The 14827-nt window shown below is 48.4% G+C and overlaps 5 protein-coding genes across 5 annotated transcripts; 4 read left to right on the plus strand and 1 right to left on the minus strand.

Moving 5' to 3' along the window:
* Window positions 1-71: 71 nt before the first annotated feature.
* Window positions 72-5503, plus strand: EJ05DRAFT_491005 (ribosomal RNA processing protein RRP5; the record flags this gene model as incomplete). Its single annotated transcript, XM_033745938.1, has 3 exons — window positions 72-536; window positions 583-4941; window positions 4991-5503. The coding sequence occupies 3 exons, from the start codon at window positions 72-74 to the stop codon at window positions 5501-5503; spliced, it is 5337 nt and encodes a 1778-aa protein (XP_033605020.1).
* EJ05DRAFT_506286 (uncharacterized protein) lies at window positions 5482-6681 on the minus strand. Its single transcript, XM_033747800.1, has one exon. The coding sequence runs from the start codon at window positions 6623-6625 to the stop codon at window positions 5576-5578; it is 1050 nt and encodes a 349-aa protein (XP_033605021.1). The 5' UTR covers window positions 6626-6681; the 3' UTR covers window positions 5482-5575.
* Window positions 6682-6931: 250 nt separating this feature from the next.
* Window positions 6932-9269, plus strand: EJ05DRAFT_491006 (sorting nexin mvp1; the record flags this gene model as incomplete). The annotated part of the gene is made up of 5 exons (XM_033745939.1): window positions 6932-7403; window positions 7469-8170; window positions 8218-8357; window positions 8414-9007; window positions 9060-9269. The coding sequence occupies 5 exons, from the start codon at window positions 6932-6934 to the stop codon at window positions 9267-9269; spliced, it is 2118 nt and encodes a 705-aa protein (XP_033605022.1).
* A 697-nt stretch (window positions 9270-9966) lies between these two features.
* On the plus strand, window positions 9967-11232 carry EJ05DRAFT_495451 (uncharacterized protein; the record flags this gene model as incomplete). Its single annotated transcript, XM_033746255.1, has 5 exons — window positions 9967-10125; window positions 10238-10320; window positions 10402-10478; window positions 10550-10724; window positions 10776-11232. 5 exons carry the CDS (start codon window positions 9967-9969, stop codon window positions 11230-11232), a joined length of 951 nt encoding a protein of 316 aa, XP_033605023.1.
* Window positions 11233-11513: 281 nt separating this feature from the next.
* On the plus strand, window positions 11514-14015 carry EJ05DRAFT_6347 (uncharacterized protein). The gene is made up of 8 exons (XM_033749824.1): window positions 11514-11550; window positions 11603-11850; window positions 11958-12011; window positions 12065-12112; window positions 12162-12164; window positions 12244-12318; window positions 12370-12723; window positions 12779-14015. Exons 2-8 carry the CDS (start codon window positions 11847-11849, stop codon window positions 13909-13911), a joined length of 1671 nt encoding a protein of 556 aa, XP_033605024.1. The 5' UTR covers window positions 11514-11550; window positions 11603-11846; the 3' UTR covers window positions 13912-14015.
* Window positions 14016-14827: the final 812 nt, after the last annotated feature.

Genomic DNA, 14827 nt, shown 5'->3' on the forward strand with positions numbered 1-14827 from the left:
TCCGAGCTTCGTCGCTTTTTAAAATTTCATAGCATAGAGATCAGTTCGAACTGCGCAACATAGGATCGAAGATGGCGCCAACTAAAAGAAGCGCCTCTGACGCTTCTGGCACGTCCAAGGCCAAATTTCGCGATACAAATGAGCCAGCCCCCAAACGCGTGCGCAAGTCCGACAGTTCCACTGAACAAACCAGAGATGGTCAAACCACCACTAATGAGTTTTCGAAGAATAAGCCGCTCGGAGCGAAATCCGTATTGAAGAGCGAGAGCAAGAGTTTTCCTCGTGGCGGTGGCAGCGTGCTAACCCCGCTGGAACACAAGCAGATTCAGAATGAGGCAGCGAAGGACGTTCTTTTTGAGCAGTCTGTTAACAAGAAGGGCCGTGAGGACCACAGTCATGGCGAAGAAGCAGTCAAATTCGCTGCGGAGACTACCGGAAAGGGACCAAGGAGACATAAAAGCATTCGGAACGGCGAAGGCCCGGACATCGCGGCCACAGCAGAGAAAGCGATGAGGACTGATAGCCTGAGCTACAAAGTAAGAGACTACACACTAATTGAGGGCATAGCTGACATCTTGCAAGAACCTAGCTCCCGGCACATTGGTGTTGGGACAGGTCGCTAAGATCACGTCTCGCGATGTCGTGGTCAAGCTTCCGAACAATCTCAGTGGCTTTGTACAACTATCTGGTGTTTCTGAGCAGCTCAACAGCAAGATTGCCAACCTTTTCGAAAAAGCCGAAGGCGAAGAGAGAGAGAAACAGGAATTTCAAATAGAAGAAGATGAAGACAACGGCGTCGACGACAACATTGAGCTCAGTTCTTTCTTCTATGTCGGGCAGTATCTCAGGGTGTGCGTAACTTCAAAAGACGCAAGTGAATCAAGCAACAACATAGCGAAGAAACGCATTGAGCTCTCTGTAGATCCTAGAGAGACGAATCGAGGCCTGGGAAAGTCCGGACTAGTGGTTAATGGAATGGTACAGGCTTCCGTCCTCAGCAACGAGGATCATGGTCTAGTTATGGACTTAGGGCTTGGCGATGCTAAAGTGAGGGGTTTCATGTCATCCAAAGAACTCCCGAGTAATCTGAAACACGAGGAGGTACTAGAAGGAACTGTGCTCCTCTGCCTGATCACTGGACTCAGTTCGGACGGACGTATAGTGAAACTCTCCGCGGATCACTCAAAGGTCGGAAACGTCAAGAAGACGCATTTTCTGGTGGACGCTCCGACAGTCGATACTTTCCTCCCTGGAACCGCTGTTGAGCTCCTTCTGACAGATATTTCGGCTTTTGGCGTAAATGGCAAAATAATGGGTATGTTAGATGCCTCCGTTGATATAATTCATTCTGGGGCCGCGAACTCCCACAAAGATCTCGAAAACCGATACAAGATCGGAAACAAAGTAAAGGGCCGGATTACCGCGACGTTTCCTGATGCAGATGTTCGAAGGGTCGCGGTATCATTCCTCCATCATGTCACAAATCTTACGACCCCAAGAGACAAGAATGACAGGCCATCGGCAGAAACACCTCAGCCACTCGATGTATCATCATTCGTAGAAGCCGCGAAGGTCACTAAAGTGCACCCTAATCTTGGCCTGTTTTTTGACATTGGAGTACCGGCAATGCCAGGCTTTGCGCATATCTCGCGCATCAGTGATCGCAGGATTGATAATATTTCTGGAGCATCAGGTCCCTACGCAGTGGGCACATCTCACAGGGCAAGAGTTTTAGGATTCAATCCTATGGATGGTCTGCACATACTGTCCTTGGAGCAACGCGTCTTAGAGCAGCCGTTCCTTCAACTAGAGGATGTTCGTATCGGGCAGGTAGTTCATGGAACCGTAAAAAAGCTGTTCATCAACGAAACTGGCACCCCGAATCTGACCGTCCAAATTGCCGAAGGTATAGTAGGTTTAGTGGCAGAAAGTCATTTCGCAGACGCTCACCTTGAGCACCCTGAGAAGAAATTTAGAGAAGGTGTAAAAGTTATAGCACGGATTCTATCCATTAATTTGACCAACCGTCGCTTTCGAATGACACTCAAGAAGTCTCTCGTCAATTCCGATGCCGATACATGGTCAACTTATGATAATATCTCTGTTGGCGACCAGTCGCCTGGTACTGTTCTCAAGCTCCTTCCTACCGGGGCGGTGGTAGAATTCTACAATCGAGTCACAGCTTTTCTCCCAAAATCAGAGATGAGTGAAGCATACATCGACAATCCATCAAGACATTTTAGGATTGGCCAAGTTGTTAATGTTCGTGTCCTTTCTGTGGATCCAAGGGAGTCTCGCATGATAGTCTCGTGTAGAGACCCAAGCGCTATCGACACAGCTCAAAGAGATGCCTTTAAGGCTCTGAAAGTCGGTAATCTAGTCACCGCTACTGTACTAGAAAAGTCAGACGACTCCATAGCTGTCGAAGTAGCAGGAGATGTCAAAGGTATCATTCGCATGGGCCATCTGACCGATGGGACCGAAAAGAAAGAGAGATCCGCCTTCAAGCGTATCCGTGTTGGCCAGAAGCTTGATGGATTGCTTATACTGAAGAAAATCGACAAGCGATCCCAAATTGATCTAACGAACAAGCCGTCGTTGGTGGAGGCTGCGAAGAATGGTACATTGATCACTAAGTTCGAGGATCTTTCCGAGGGCCAGGTCGTGGACGGGTTTGTGCGCAACTTTGACACAGCTAAAATCTTTGTTGAGTTTGGTGGCGAGGTTGTAGGAGCCCTGTTTAAGTCGCAGCTCAACGAGGATGTACTAAGTCTTCCAAACTACGGTCTGCGAGTTGGATTGTCTCTAGCTGCACGGATCTCGCACATTGACTTCGGTAATAAGCGTTTTCTCCTGAGCATGAAGCCTTCGAAGTCCACTAAAGATACCACTGAGATGCTCGTAGCCCTTGAAGCCGGCACCAAAACAAAAGCCACAATAACACAGGTCATGAGCACTCAAATCTTGGTCAAGACTGAAAACGAAACACCTGGTCGAATCGATGTCTCTGAGGTATATGATGATTGGGATAGCATTAGTAACAAGAAGCAACCACTCCGGGATTTTGAGATAGGTCAGAAACTCGACGTCACGGTCATTGGATCATACAATGTCAGAGGCTACCGATTTCTACCACTGAGCCATCGCAAGAGTGGTAATTCTATACTAGAGCTTACCGCCAGAAGGAACTACAACCACGGCTCAGAAGACAGTATTTTGACTATGGATAAAGTAAAAGTCGACGACACATACACTGGTTTTGTTAATAAGGTAGCCGATGGCTTCGCATGGCTCAACCTGTCGCCGAGTGTACGCGGACGCATGGACATCGTCGAAGCTCTCAATACTGGATCTTCTATGAACGGTTCGGAAGAAAGCTTTCCAATCGGGTCAGCGGTGCGCATCAAGGTCAGAAACGTAGACGTTGCAAAGGGCCAACTGGATCTGGCCTCCGTTGCCGTCAAAGAACCGCTGAGCTGGGACGCGCTCTCCGATGGACTCATCCTGCTTGGCCGTGTTCGCAGATCCTTCGAACGCTACGTTCTGATACAGCTTAGCGACAGTATCAATGGCATCATCCCCCGTACTGAGTTGGCCGACAATTATGATGAAGCTAGTCCGACCAATTTAGACGCGAAGTCTACAGTAAGGGTCAAAGTCGTTCATCTTGATAAGCCTAATAAGCATATCACTCTGTCGGTCCGGCCGTCAAACGTGCTCGACTCTGGTATCAAGCCCACCGATCGCCAAATACTTCGGAAGACTGATCTCAAAGCCAATGATGTCGTCCGCGGCTTCATCAAGAATGTAGCTGCCAATGGTATCTTTATTAATCTTGGCCCAAACGTAGATGGATTCGTCAAAGTGTCTGATCTGTCTGATTCTTACATCAAAGACTGGAAAGGTGGCTATCAAGTGGACCAGCTTGTCAGAGCGAAAGTTCTTGACGCCAACTCAGAGAACGCCGTACCCCTCAGCCTGAAAGCTTCCGTTCTTGATGAACATTATGTGCCACCGGCACGTTTTGAGGACTTTGAGCAAGGTCAAATTGTCACTGGTACCATTCGAGTGATATTTCAGTACGGTGTCATAATACTGGTTGACAATTCTCTAAACGTCAGTGGTCTGTGTCATCGAAGCCAAATTGCCGATGAACGCATTGACAATTTAGAAGCACTGTATGAGAAAGGCGACAAGGTGAAAGCCATAATTCTCAAGCTGGACCCAGAACAGCGAAAGATAAGCTTCGGCATGAAAGCTTCTTATTTTGAAAGGCACGGAGATGCAGAAGATATTGATTCTGACATCGATGAAGGTAATATTGATCTTGACGAAGTCGAGGATAATGGAAGTATTACCGATGCCGATGCTCAGGAGGTCACAAATGATGTTGAAACGAATTCAGGCGGGTGTTTCGAAATAATGGATGTTGACGCAGGGTCCGGAGACGAAGCTGATGGACTTGCTACTTCAGGCTTTGACTGGACAGGCGTAAACATGGATATCGATGACGCCGAACAATCCGTTGACGAGGAGGTCGATGCGTCGCAGATCAAAAAAAGGCGGAAGCGGCGAGCTGAAATCGTTGAGGATCGAACTGATGCCTTGGACAAGTATGGTCCTCAATCAGTGGCTGATTTTGAACGACTACTTCTCGGTTCTCCGAACGACTCATACTTGTGGATCCAGTATATGGCATTCCAGGCAGCGCTTAATGAGATCGACAAATGTCGTGATATAGCCCGACGTGCGCTCGATACAATCAATATGAAAGACCAGGAGGCAAAGATGGAAGTAAGAACTGCATTACTTAATCTTGAAATCAGATTTGGTAGTGATGAGACCGTTGAAGAGGTATTTAAAGCAGCTTGTCAGGTTCATGGGCCATACGAGATGCACAACCGACTAGTGGACATCTATATCAAGGAGAAGAAACTCGAAGCAAGTCCAGCAGTAACTATGGGTCGAATTGCACGCTAACAGGATTCAGAAAGCCGATATGCTGTATCAGTCTATGCAGAAAATCAAAGAAATCACGGTCCACGTTGTATATTGGGTCTCGTACGCCAACTTTCTCCTGACCTCGTTAAACGCCCCGGCGAGAAAGCAAGCCCTCCTCGCTCGCGCCGTTCAGTCAGTACCAGCCTCTCAACATCGAGATCTCACGGCCAAATTTGCAAGCTTAGAGTTCAAATCGCCAAACGGTAACGCAGAGCTCGGCCGCACAATCTTTGAAGATTTGCTGAATATATATCCCAAGAAATGGGATTTATGGGACAGCTTTGTGCAATTGGAGAAAGCCCACGGCGAAGAGGCAAACGTGCGGACCTTGTATGAGAGGATGGGCAAAAGCCGGATGAAAAGTCGGAGAGGACAACTTGTCTTCAACAGCTGGAAAAAATGGGAGGCGAGCATAGGTAACAAGAAGGGCGAGGACCGTGTGCGAGCATTAGAAGAGCAGTGGGAAAAGAGGAAGAAGGCAGCGGACATAGAGGATGAATGATGGACTCGGATGCCATAGAGCATTGTCATGGGGCATAGTACCCAAACCTTTGAATTAGCAGAGGTCGATTTTCTAGAGCCTACGATATAGATGCATCTGATATCGCATGTTCTCTAGCTCCATGGGATATTTCAATCTTTTGTCTAGTCTGAACCAAACGCTGTCCTCACTGATTACCTGCTCCCATTTCTTCTGCCCACCCACGCCAGATGCACTTTCAAGTAGCATGTGCTCGAGGAGCCATTGCATAGGATACTTCCTTTCCGTGCCTTCCTTGCCCAATTTGACAGTAGAGTAGCTACCGGGACTGTCGACAACCAAGAGCAGAGTCCCGGTGACGCTGAGGGATGTGATATGAAGAAGGAGGGATTGCGTGAGTTGCATAGACGTACTGTATAGCTCATTCAGAGTGAAGAGAATGGTGATCAGATTAGCGGGTGTTATGATTGGCCTCAAGGCTGTTGATGTAGCTGACAATAGATCCATATGGTGAAACGTGGTGTTGAAAGATGACAGATCGATGAAAGGTTTTCGGTCACAGGAACTGATGTAAGAAGTTTGTGGTGGTAGTTTAGTGAGTGGTTCTTGAATCGATTGTATGACACAAGACCAATTCGCAACATCCACTGCTTGTATGTCCAGCTTCGGCGTTTCTGTTCCTGCACCGAAAAACAGGCGTAGGCTTCCTGCTAGAGCAACAATTTCTGCTCCCGCGCCGCCTCCGAGACAGGCTATCTTCCATGATTCCTTTTGAGGAGGGATCAGATGCGATTGAAGACCGTGGAGAACCTGAAGGTAGCCTAAAGCACGGCTAGGACTCCAGCGTGCAGCATAAGCTTCGAGGTAATCGATTTGACCAAAGGCTGCAGTAAAGTTTCGTTCGTAAAGGTGTTGTTTAATCTCTTGCAGAAGCGGACTTATGTCGGCACTCAAGCGTTCGGAAAAAGCACTGCGGAAGATATTCAAGACCAGTTGTTGAAGGTCCAAAGGGAGTCCTGCTGCGGACGTCCTCGGATTGCACGTCTGCTTCTGTTGCTGTTCGTCTGAGGCTGCCCTAACTTTGTACACTCTGGGGGCATTGGTAGACTTTGAAGCGTTATTGTAGTTCTTGGATACCGGCATTATTTCCCCTCAGCGACTGATGTTGATTGTGGTGCAACAGTGCGAAAGGAACCGTGATTTCCCATTTGCAGAAAGGCCCGTATGTGGTGTGTCTTGGCATCGCGATATCCGTCCAAGCTTTGACCTTCTATGCCCGAATAGAGAGCTTCTAGCTTCCCTATTGGTATCTAAGCTCATTCAACCTTGCATCTTGGAGTGGTGCGTATCTGGAGTCTTCTAGTGCCTATTACATGGTAATTCAGCGATCGGTTCTCCTGGCTGTTTTTCACCCCTTGAAATCCAGGCTTTAACGCCTCAAGTCTTATCATGTCGCTGTTCGGCGATGACGACTCGCCCTCGCGTACCAAGTCCTCCGGCCTCTTTGACGAGGTGCCCAAAGCCAAACATAAAGGAGGCTCCGGTCTATTCGCCGACGACTTAACTGGCTCGGATGACTCTCCATGGGAATTTTCCTCACCCAAGAAGACCATGCGTGGGAATATTGTCAAGAGCCTGCTACCTCATTCAGCCGTTCCGGAGAGCTACATCGGCGCGTTCGATTCTTTGACAGCTACAGGACATGGGAAAGAGAACAGCATCAAACTAACTGTCGTCAGGGATTTTCTCACTGATAGCGAAGTGGACCCCAGTACTCAGGCTACGATCCTGGAAATCGTGACACGAGGGCAAGATCTCGTAGCATTGGACCGGAATGAATTCTACGTCGTTCTGGCTCTGATTGGACTCGCACAAGAGGGAGAAGATGTTACTTTAGACGGTGTGGATGAGCGAAAGAACGGTGAGCAAGAGCGACACGACTCCTACGCGTACGTGCTGCGCCTTGGGATTTGACACTTCCACCAGATCTACCACAACCCCTCCTACCCTTATCCGAGCGACAAGAACAAGCCTCTCTTACCAAAGACCCGGAAACGCCATCCACCTCCATTTCTAAACGTCAACCTGAACGGGGCCAGACAATGCGAAAACAATCCTTCGGTTTTCCCGAGAATGATCCTTGGGCATCCCCAGCTCTCCACAAAGGACACAATCATCAAGTGCCGGTTAGGAGTGAGTATAATAATGGACTAGGGCTTCCCAGCGGTATTTCACCGATTCGTACCACAAGCAACTTCACTACACATTCGAATCAGCAGGAAATTGATTCCGTAGACAATCAGGCATCCGCTCCACGAATAAGCACAGCGGGAGGATGGAGTAGCTACGTGGCTCCTACAAGCGCTGAATTTGCCAATGATAATTTGGGTGGAGGGTTTGGAGATCCTGGGGGTGAAGGGAACGGCCGTGGACCGCCCGGGATTGGCGCATCCCTGGGCGGTAGTACAAGAATAGCCAGCACTGGAACGGAAGAGGTAGTCACGGTCACCGCAATTCAAGAGAAGGAGGGCATTTTCCTTTTCCAACATAGGAACTACGAAGTCACATCCGCACGGCGAAATAGCAAAGTTGTCAGAAGATACAGCGATTTTGTTTGGTTGTTGGATTGCCTCCAAAAGCGGTTCCCTTTCCGACAACTTCCTCTGCTACCACCTAAACGAGTCGCGAGTGAGTAAACGTTATCCGTCCTACTTGGCCCGACTAACACCTATAAGTCAACGGTAACCACCTTGCTGCAAATGTATCATTTATCGAAAAACGCCGAAGAGGATTAGCTAGATTTGCAAGTGCACTAGTTCGACACCCTGTTTTATCTCAAGAGCAGCTCGTCGTAATGTTTTTAACAGTCCCAACGGTAAATGTCTCTGTCCAACTCCATGAAACGCGAACCCCAACTCTAACACCGTGAAGGAACTTGCGGTATGGCGCAAACAAGCTCAAATATCTGTACAAGAAGAGTTCACGGGGAAATCTCTACCCTCAGGCTTAGAAGACTCTCTATCGCCAACTCTTCCAGAATTGTTTGACCAGATTCGTTCCGGCATAAAACGGTCTGCAGAGGTTTACATAGATCTCTGTAGCCTCGTAGAGCGCCTTGTCAAGCGTAACGAAGGTCTTGCAGCAGATTATTTGCGAATATCAAACGCACTAACGTTACTGACGGAGGCCTCCAACGACACATACGCCACTGACACAAATGACGTGCCGCTACTCAACAGCGGTATCAGCTCGACGGCACGGTATCTGACGAACAGTCGGTCTTTACTACACGATGAAGCCCGGGCTTGGGACGAGGGCGTCCTTGAAGACCTGAAGAGACAAAGGGATAGCTTGGTCAGCATGCGAGACATGTTCGATCGACGAGATAAATATGCGAAAGATAACATCTCACAGCTTGAGAAAAGAATCAACGGAAACGAGTCCAAGCTCGCAAATATTCGAGCAAAACCCGACAATCTCATCAAACCTGGCGAAGCAGAGAAGGTTGAAGAAGCGATTGTGCGAGTAAGTACATTACAATCAATGACAGTATACGTATCAACCTAACGAGTTGCAGGACAAACAATCGATCGTAGATCAGCACGCACGTGGGATTCTCATCAAGGAGTGTGTGAGAGACGAGATAATGTTCTTTTCAAAGTCTCAGTACCACATCAGTAGACTACATCAAGACTGGAGTCAGGAGAGAGTGAAATACGCGGAGCTGCAGGCTGACAATTGGCGGACGTTAAGTGAGGAAGTTGAAAACATGCCACTTGGTGATTAATTGCTGCTCAATCGCTATGTAGTTGAGATACTACCACCCGTATGTATGAGTTCCAGACTTATGAGTGACCTGTACATATTGCTCAGGTGGGGATAATCTGACATTGTCCAGATGGAAATACGAACGGGTATAGATTTCAGTGGCGAAAATTGCCGTACGTCATCTCACGCAACACATACTCACTGAAAGGATGTCACGGCTGGATCAGGGTAGTAACGAATCCCAACATACTGCGGGTAGCGAAGGACAGACAGATAAATTAGCCATTCGTACTTCAAGAGCTAAGACCGCCATTTACTGTCGTGTCTACCTGTGCTGGAAAGTGATATTATTTCTTGCAGGCGCAATGTTTGTGCCTTCTTTACATTTGCAACCATACCTTTTTTATATGTTATCATGATTTAGTTCACTACAAGATTATTCTATAAATAGCGTTATCTTTCTTATTTCCTAAGAATCAGGCACCAACCGTCATCGTCTGAACATTTGATTATCCTCTTTGCATTTTGCGATGGCAAAACGTCGCGCCAACGCGGTATCCAGCCTATGGACGGGAGATCAGTCTTCAAAGAGGTCGAAAATCAATACATCTGCTAGTATAAAACTCTGTACGTTCATTGAAGCACGACCTTAATTGATTAGTCATATTGTCACGACAGCCGCTTATGCCTAAGGCAAACACGTTGCGCTATCCGGCATGTTACCAACGAGCCCCACATCACTCGACTTCCTCGAGCTCAATCATCAGCCTAACAGAAAGACTGACAAGATGCCGGCAGCATACAAAGCCGCTGAGAAAGCGGTGATTTATAAATTTGTCGAAATCACACAGGCCGACCAGAAAACTGCAGCAAAAGTAAGTCAAAGAAAGGTACTATGCAAGGCCTAGATCCGTTTCCAGAACCTCTGGAAGTTGGCTAGCATGAGCCCTGAGGATACACTGAGTGTGACTGATCACTTTTATGTAGATACTAAAATCTCATGGCTGGAATGTTGATAGTGCTCTGAACGCGTACGATCTTTCTTCCCTCATTAATACATTGAGATTTGCGTAGGACACATTGCGCCATATCTCGGGGCTCACGACCGTTCGTCACGTTTGCAAAGTTCGGACGCTGACATTTGAGCACAGCTATCTTTCAAGCTCGACAGCTCCCCAAAATAGCGTGTTGAGGTCAAACTTAAACACACAGTTTGATGCGCTACGAGGTACGTCAACATATGGAAAGATATGCCGCATTGCACAAGCACCGGTAGACAAGGGTTAATATAACAATCAGATGAGCCGAGAGAATACCCCGACACAATCAAGATTGATGGCTCTATGGCGTATTTTCAACAACTAGCCGTCGACCTCGCCGGTATAGAGATGCTTGTTGTATCAGAACTTCTGAACTGCCCCACCATTGGAGAAATTACTCGCGAGGGCTTCATTGACGGATGGAGCAAAGTAGGGTAGGTCATGGGGGTATCCCGGTCGCGGAAGCACAAATCTAATTATGATAGCGCGGACACCGTTTCTAAACAAAAGACTCGCATCACGAAAATCATGAAGTCACTTCCATCAGATCATACCACCTTTACTCTAGTTTATAAGCACACATTTCCGCTGGGCAGAGCTGACGGAAAGAAAGCTCTCCAGCTCGAAAACGCCACCGAGTTCTGGAGAATACTCTTTTCATCGCCAAGTTCCCCTGTACGATGGTCAACCCCTACAACGCCATGGCTTGACTGGTGGATCGCATATTTGGAAGCCGAACATAAAAAGGATGTCAACAAAGATCTATGGGATCAGACACTCAAGTTTGCAGAGGAGTGCCTCAAAGATGAGAAGCTCGATTGGTGGGATAGTGAAAACTCGGCATGGCCGGGGGTAATTGATGGCTTTGTGGAACGGGTTTACGAAAAGAGACCGAAAGACGCAACCGCAGATCAAGAAGGAGATGAGATGGATTATGACTGAGGATACAGTCATGAATTGGGTCGTGCTAATAGCATACGGTCAGGCAGAAACACGATTAGGCTGATAAACACTATTGAAACAGCCCGTGGAAGGGGATAGCAACGAACGCGCAATGAAGGGTCTAATAGCTAGCTTGGCGCTGGAAGATACCTGGGGTGCACGATTCATATTAGTGCCGATCATGCGGCATGGTCAAGAAGCAAGAGGTATACATACCATAATAGGGAACAAAGTTATCAGAGGAGATAAATAGCAGGGTATAGCGTATGAATACGATATCATAATCATATCGGGGACGGTACTATTGGCAGTTGCCCAGCAAGTCTTTCATTTCTGATGACTAACGCGCGTTATTTACCTAGCTCCGCAGATTTAATTCGTTCTTGCCCGCGAACCCGCTGCGGCGAAATTATTAACCGACGGTGCGAGATCTAACTAATGAAGAGGTCAATGACACTCTACCTGAATCCCTACTGTCCGCCCTCGGCGTACTATCTTCCACGCACAACAATCCTCGACAACTCCCAAATTGCAATTGAGAGCATCTTGCCTCTCAATACTACCTTTAGGCAACGCGCATATCAAGATCAGCGCGTTGACTACTCCTCGCCATCATGGGTGAGTTCCCCACGCAAAAAAATACCCACGCAGCCGTTTTCGCGCACAGAGTTTCAAGCCTATGAAACCAACAGGCAACGGAGCAGAGGCTAATAACCACTATATAGCGCCGAAAAAGAACACTCAGACTCTCAGTCTGGGAGAATTCCTCAATGATCAAGGTACGTTCTGGTCGCTAAAGCTTGACTGTCGGTATCATTTTAACATCCTCTAGCACTCGGATCATGGGCTGATGAGATGGAAGATATGCCGATGCCATCATGTATGTCTTATAAATTGTCATAACTGTCGAATACTAATGTTAGTTGTAGCTGGTAAGGACGATTTCTCACACACTGTGCCATGGCTGCGTAGCTACCTCGAATTCCCTTCCAAAACTAACACTTTTCAAAGAATCCCGCACCGGGTACGGACGAAGCACTGGTGGCCCAACTGGGGGTTGGGGCGGAGATCGTAGTGGCTTGAGCGGTACGAAACATTTGACCGCCTCTGTCCAACAACCGCATAGCTGACACATAGAAGACCGCGGCACTCCCAGTTCTACGCCTCGCGATGCTCTTCCACTTCCCTCAAGGCCACCATATACTGCCTACGTTGGAAACTTGTCTTTCGAAGACACTCTGACAACAGATGTGATCGGAGATTTCTTCAAGGACGAATTCGAGAAGGCCAAAGCATCAAACAAGGACGGAATAGGTGACAAGATACTTACTGTCACCAATGTCCGTATTGTCACCGATAGGTTCGAGGGCAAATCAAAAGGCTTTGGATATGTTGAGTTTGGTTCTGTCGACGCGCTTAAGTTCGCAAGAGACCAAATCAATGGTGCTTCTTTCTATGGTCGGGAGCTTCGCATCAGCGTGGCTGATCCCCGTACGTCTCATCTAAATCCTCTTTTCTTGCCTCATAGCCTAATACCCTCGTATAGCCAAGGAGCGTAGCGATGCACGTGATATCGATTGGGTTCGTAAAGGCCCCCCTGCTGACCTCCCGAACCAACGCCGTCCCTCCGACAGAGGTTACAACCGATTCAACGATGCTGAGCCAGAGGCCGGTAGCGAGCGTGGTCCAAGACGGGGGCCGCCTGCCTTTGAAGGAGATGGGAAATCGCGTGACCTCGATAAATGGGAACGCAAGGGTCCTCTGTCCCCTGCTCCTGGCGCACCAGGTGGTATGAGAGAAGGAGGTCGCACAAGAGGGAATGACCTTACTGTCAGAGAACGAAAACAGTCACCCGCCTGGGGTGAAGGACGCTCGGAGACGTCTCGTCCTCCACGCCGCGAATACCAAGAAAAGCCAGCATTTGAGCCTCGTGCAAGGGAACCCACCGCACCAGAACTCGACAATCAATGGCGCTCTAAGATGCGACCCGATGCTACTGCTCGTTCGCCCGCTGGTACACCTGACGTCAGTACGCCATCGTCGCCCACAGCGACCCCAGCCATCCCAGCAGTCCGACAAAGGCTACAATTACAAAAGCGTACCGTTTCCGAATCCGACCCATCGCCCTCCTCTGCGGCGTCTGATGCAAAGGCTAGTCCTTTCGGTGCTGCACGGCCCATTGACACAGCAGCGCGCGAACGAGAGATCGAAGAGAAGAAGCAGATTGCTCTCAAGGAGAAAAAGGAAGCTGACGAAAAAGCCCGAGAGGAGAAGCGTGCAAAGGATGCTGTTGCAAAGAGTGAAAAGAAGGAAGCAGCCTCGATTGTCGAGGGCAAAGAGGAATCAAAGGAAGATGACACAGGTGCCGGAAAGAACTACGAAATCTTACGCCGCATGAATGACGAGAATGCCGAAACAGATAATGACGCTGAAGATGCCAATGGAGAAATTGTCGAAGACAAAGCAGTAAAGCCCAAAGAAATTGTTCGCGATCCCCCTCGGAAGCCTTCCGGACAGAACTCGTGGAGAAAGCCTGCCACGAAGTCCCCTGTATCCGTAGCGCAAGGAACTACCGCCGAAACCCTCGATGCCGACGGCTGGAGCACTGTACCTGAGCCTCGTTCCCGCGGTAAAAGGAGAGGGGGTGGCAATCAGGGCGCTCGTGCCATCGCATCGTAGAGAAATGAAGGGGGTACCACGTTAACGACATAGGTGGTTCATGCTCTGGTGTATACATCCAACGCTCCTATCTGCTTTCCCATACACTTCAAGCGAAAAATCTCTGGAAGTCAAAATTCCAGTTTATATAACCCATTCCGACTGTTGTGACCGAAAGACTTCTCATGTCACCCGATCACATTGGTCGCATTTACACGATCGAGCAGCATGTATACCGTGTTTGTCAACGAGGTCAAGGATTTACTGTGTTTTCTTGACGTTTCTCGACGGTGTTTGTGCTTTTCATTCCCACCCGAAGCCCCCTTCTTCCTATTGCCTTTGCATTACCGCGCTGTTCGCAAGATGCGAAAAGGTCTCGGCGGTATCTGTGCGTGAAAATTGCGCTCAGGCTTGTGCGTGCTATTCCTGCTACCGTATCTATACATATCCCTACTCATGTGTTAAAAGCTCTGGTTCCTATTTCACTGCTCGATGACTACTGCGGCGTTCGGAGTATTATATCTAGTATAGGTTTCGTAGTTTCGACTAAACGAGCGCTCCCATACTGACAAGCTCAATGGGCAGCCTTCTGGGATACTTGGGATATTCGAAACGAAGCAACTATATACAACCAATTTGTCGTTCATACAACTACACATGACGCATTTTCATGTTGTGATACAACTTCTGGGTCTAAGGGTTCACATAGGTTACGTCCGGCGCTTTACTCGGACCAAATATATGGAGCGTCGCCGCCCCTATCGATTCAAAAGAAGATTCCGATCGTCTGGACATCCAATTCTTCTAGGGTCCACAGGCTAGTTGACCCGCGAACGCTAGTGGAGATCACTTTCGGAGTCGTTGGGGATGCCGATGTCCTAGCTGAAACTCCGTCCACTTGTTGAAAAGCGGGATAGCGCCTGCAGACCTGCTTCGA

The sequence above is a fragment of the Pseudovirgaria hyperparasitica genome (genome assembly GCF_010093815.1).
Source record: "Pseudovirgaria hyperparasitica strain CBS 121739 unplaced genomic scaffold EJ05scaffold_1, whole genome shotgun sequence".
Lineage (NCBI taxonomy): Eukaryota > Fungi > Ascomycota > Dothideomycetes > Acrospermales > Acrospermaceae > Pseudovirgaria > Pseudovirgaria hyperparasitica.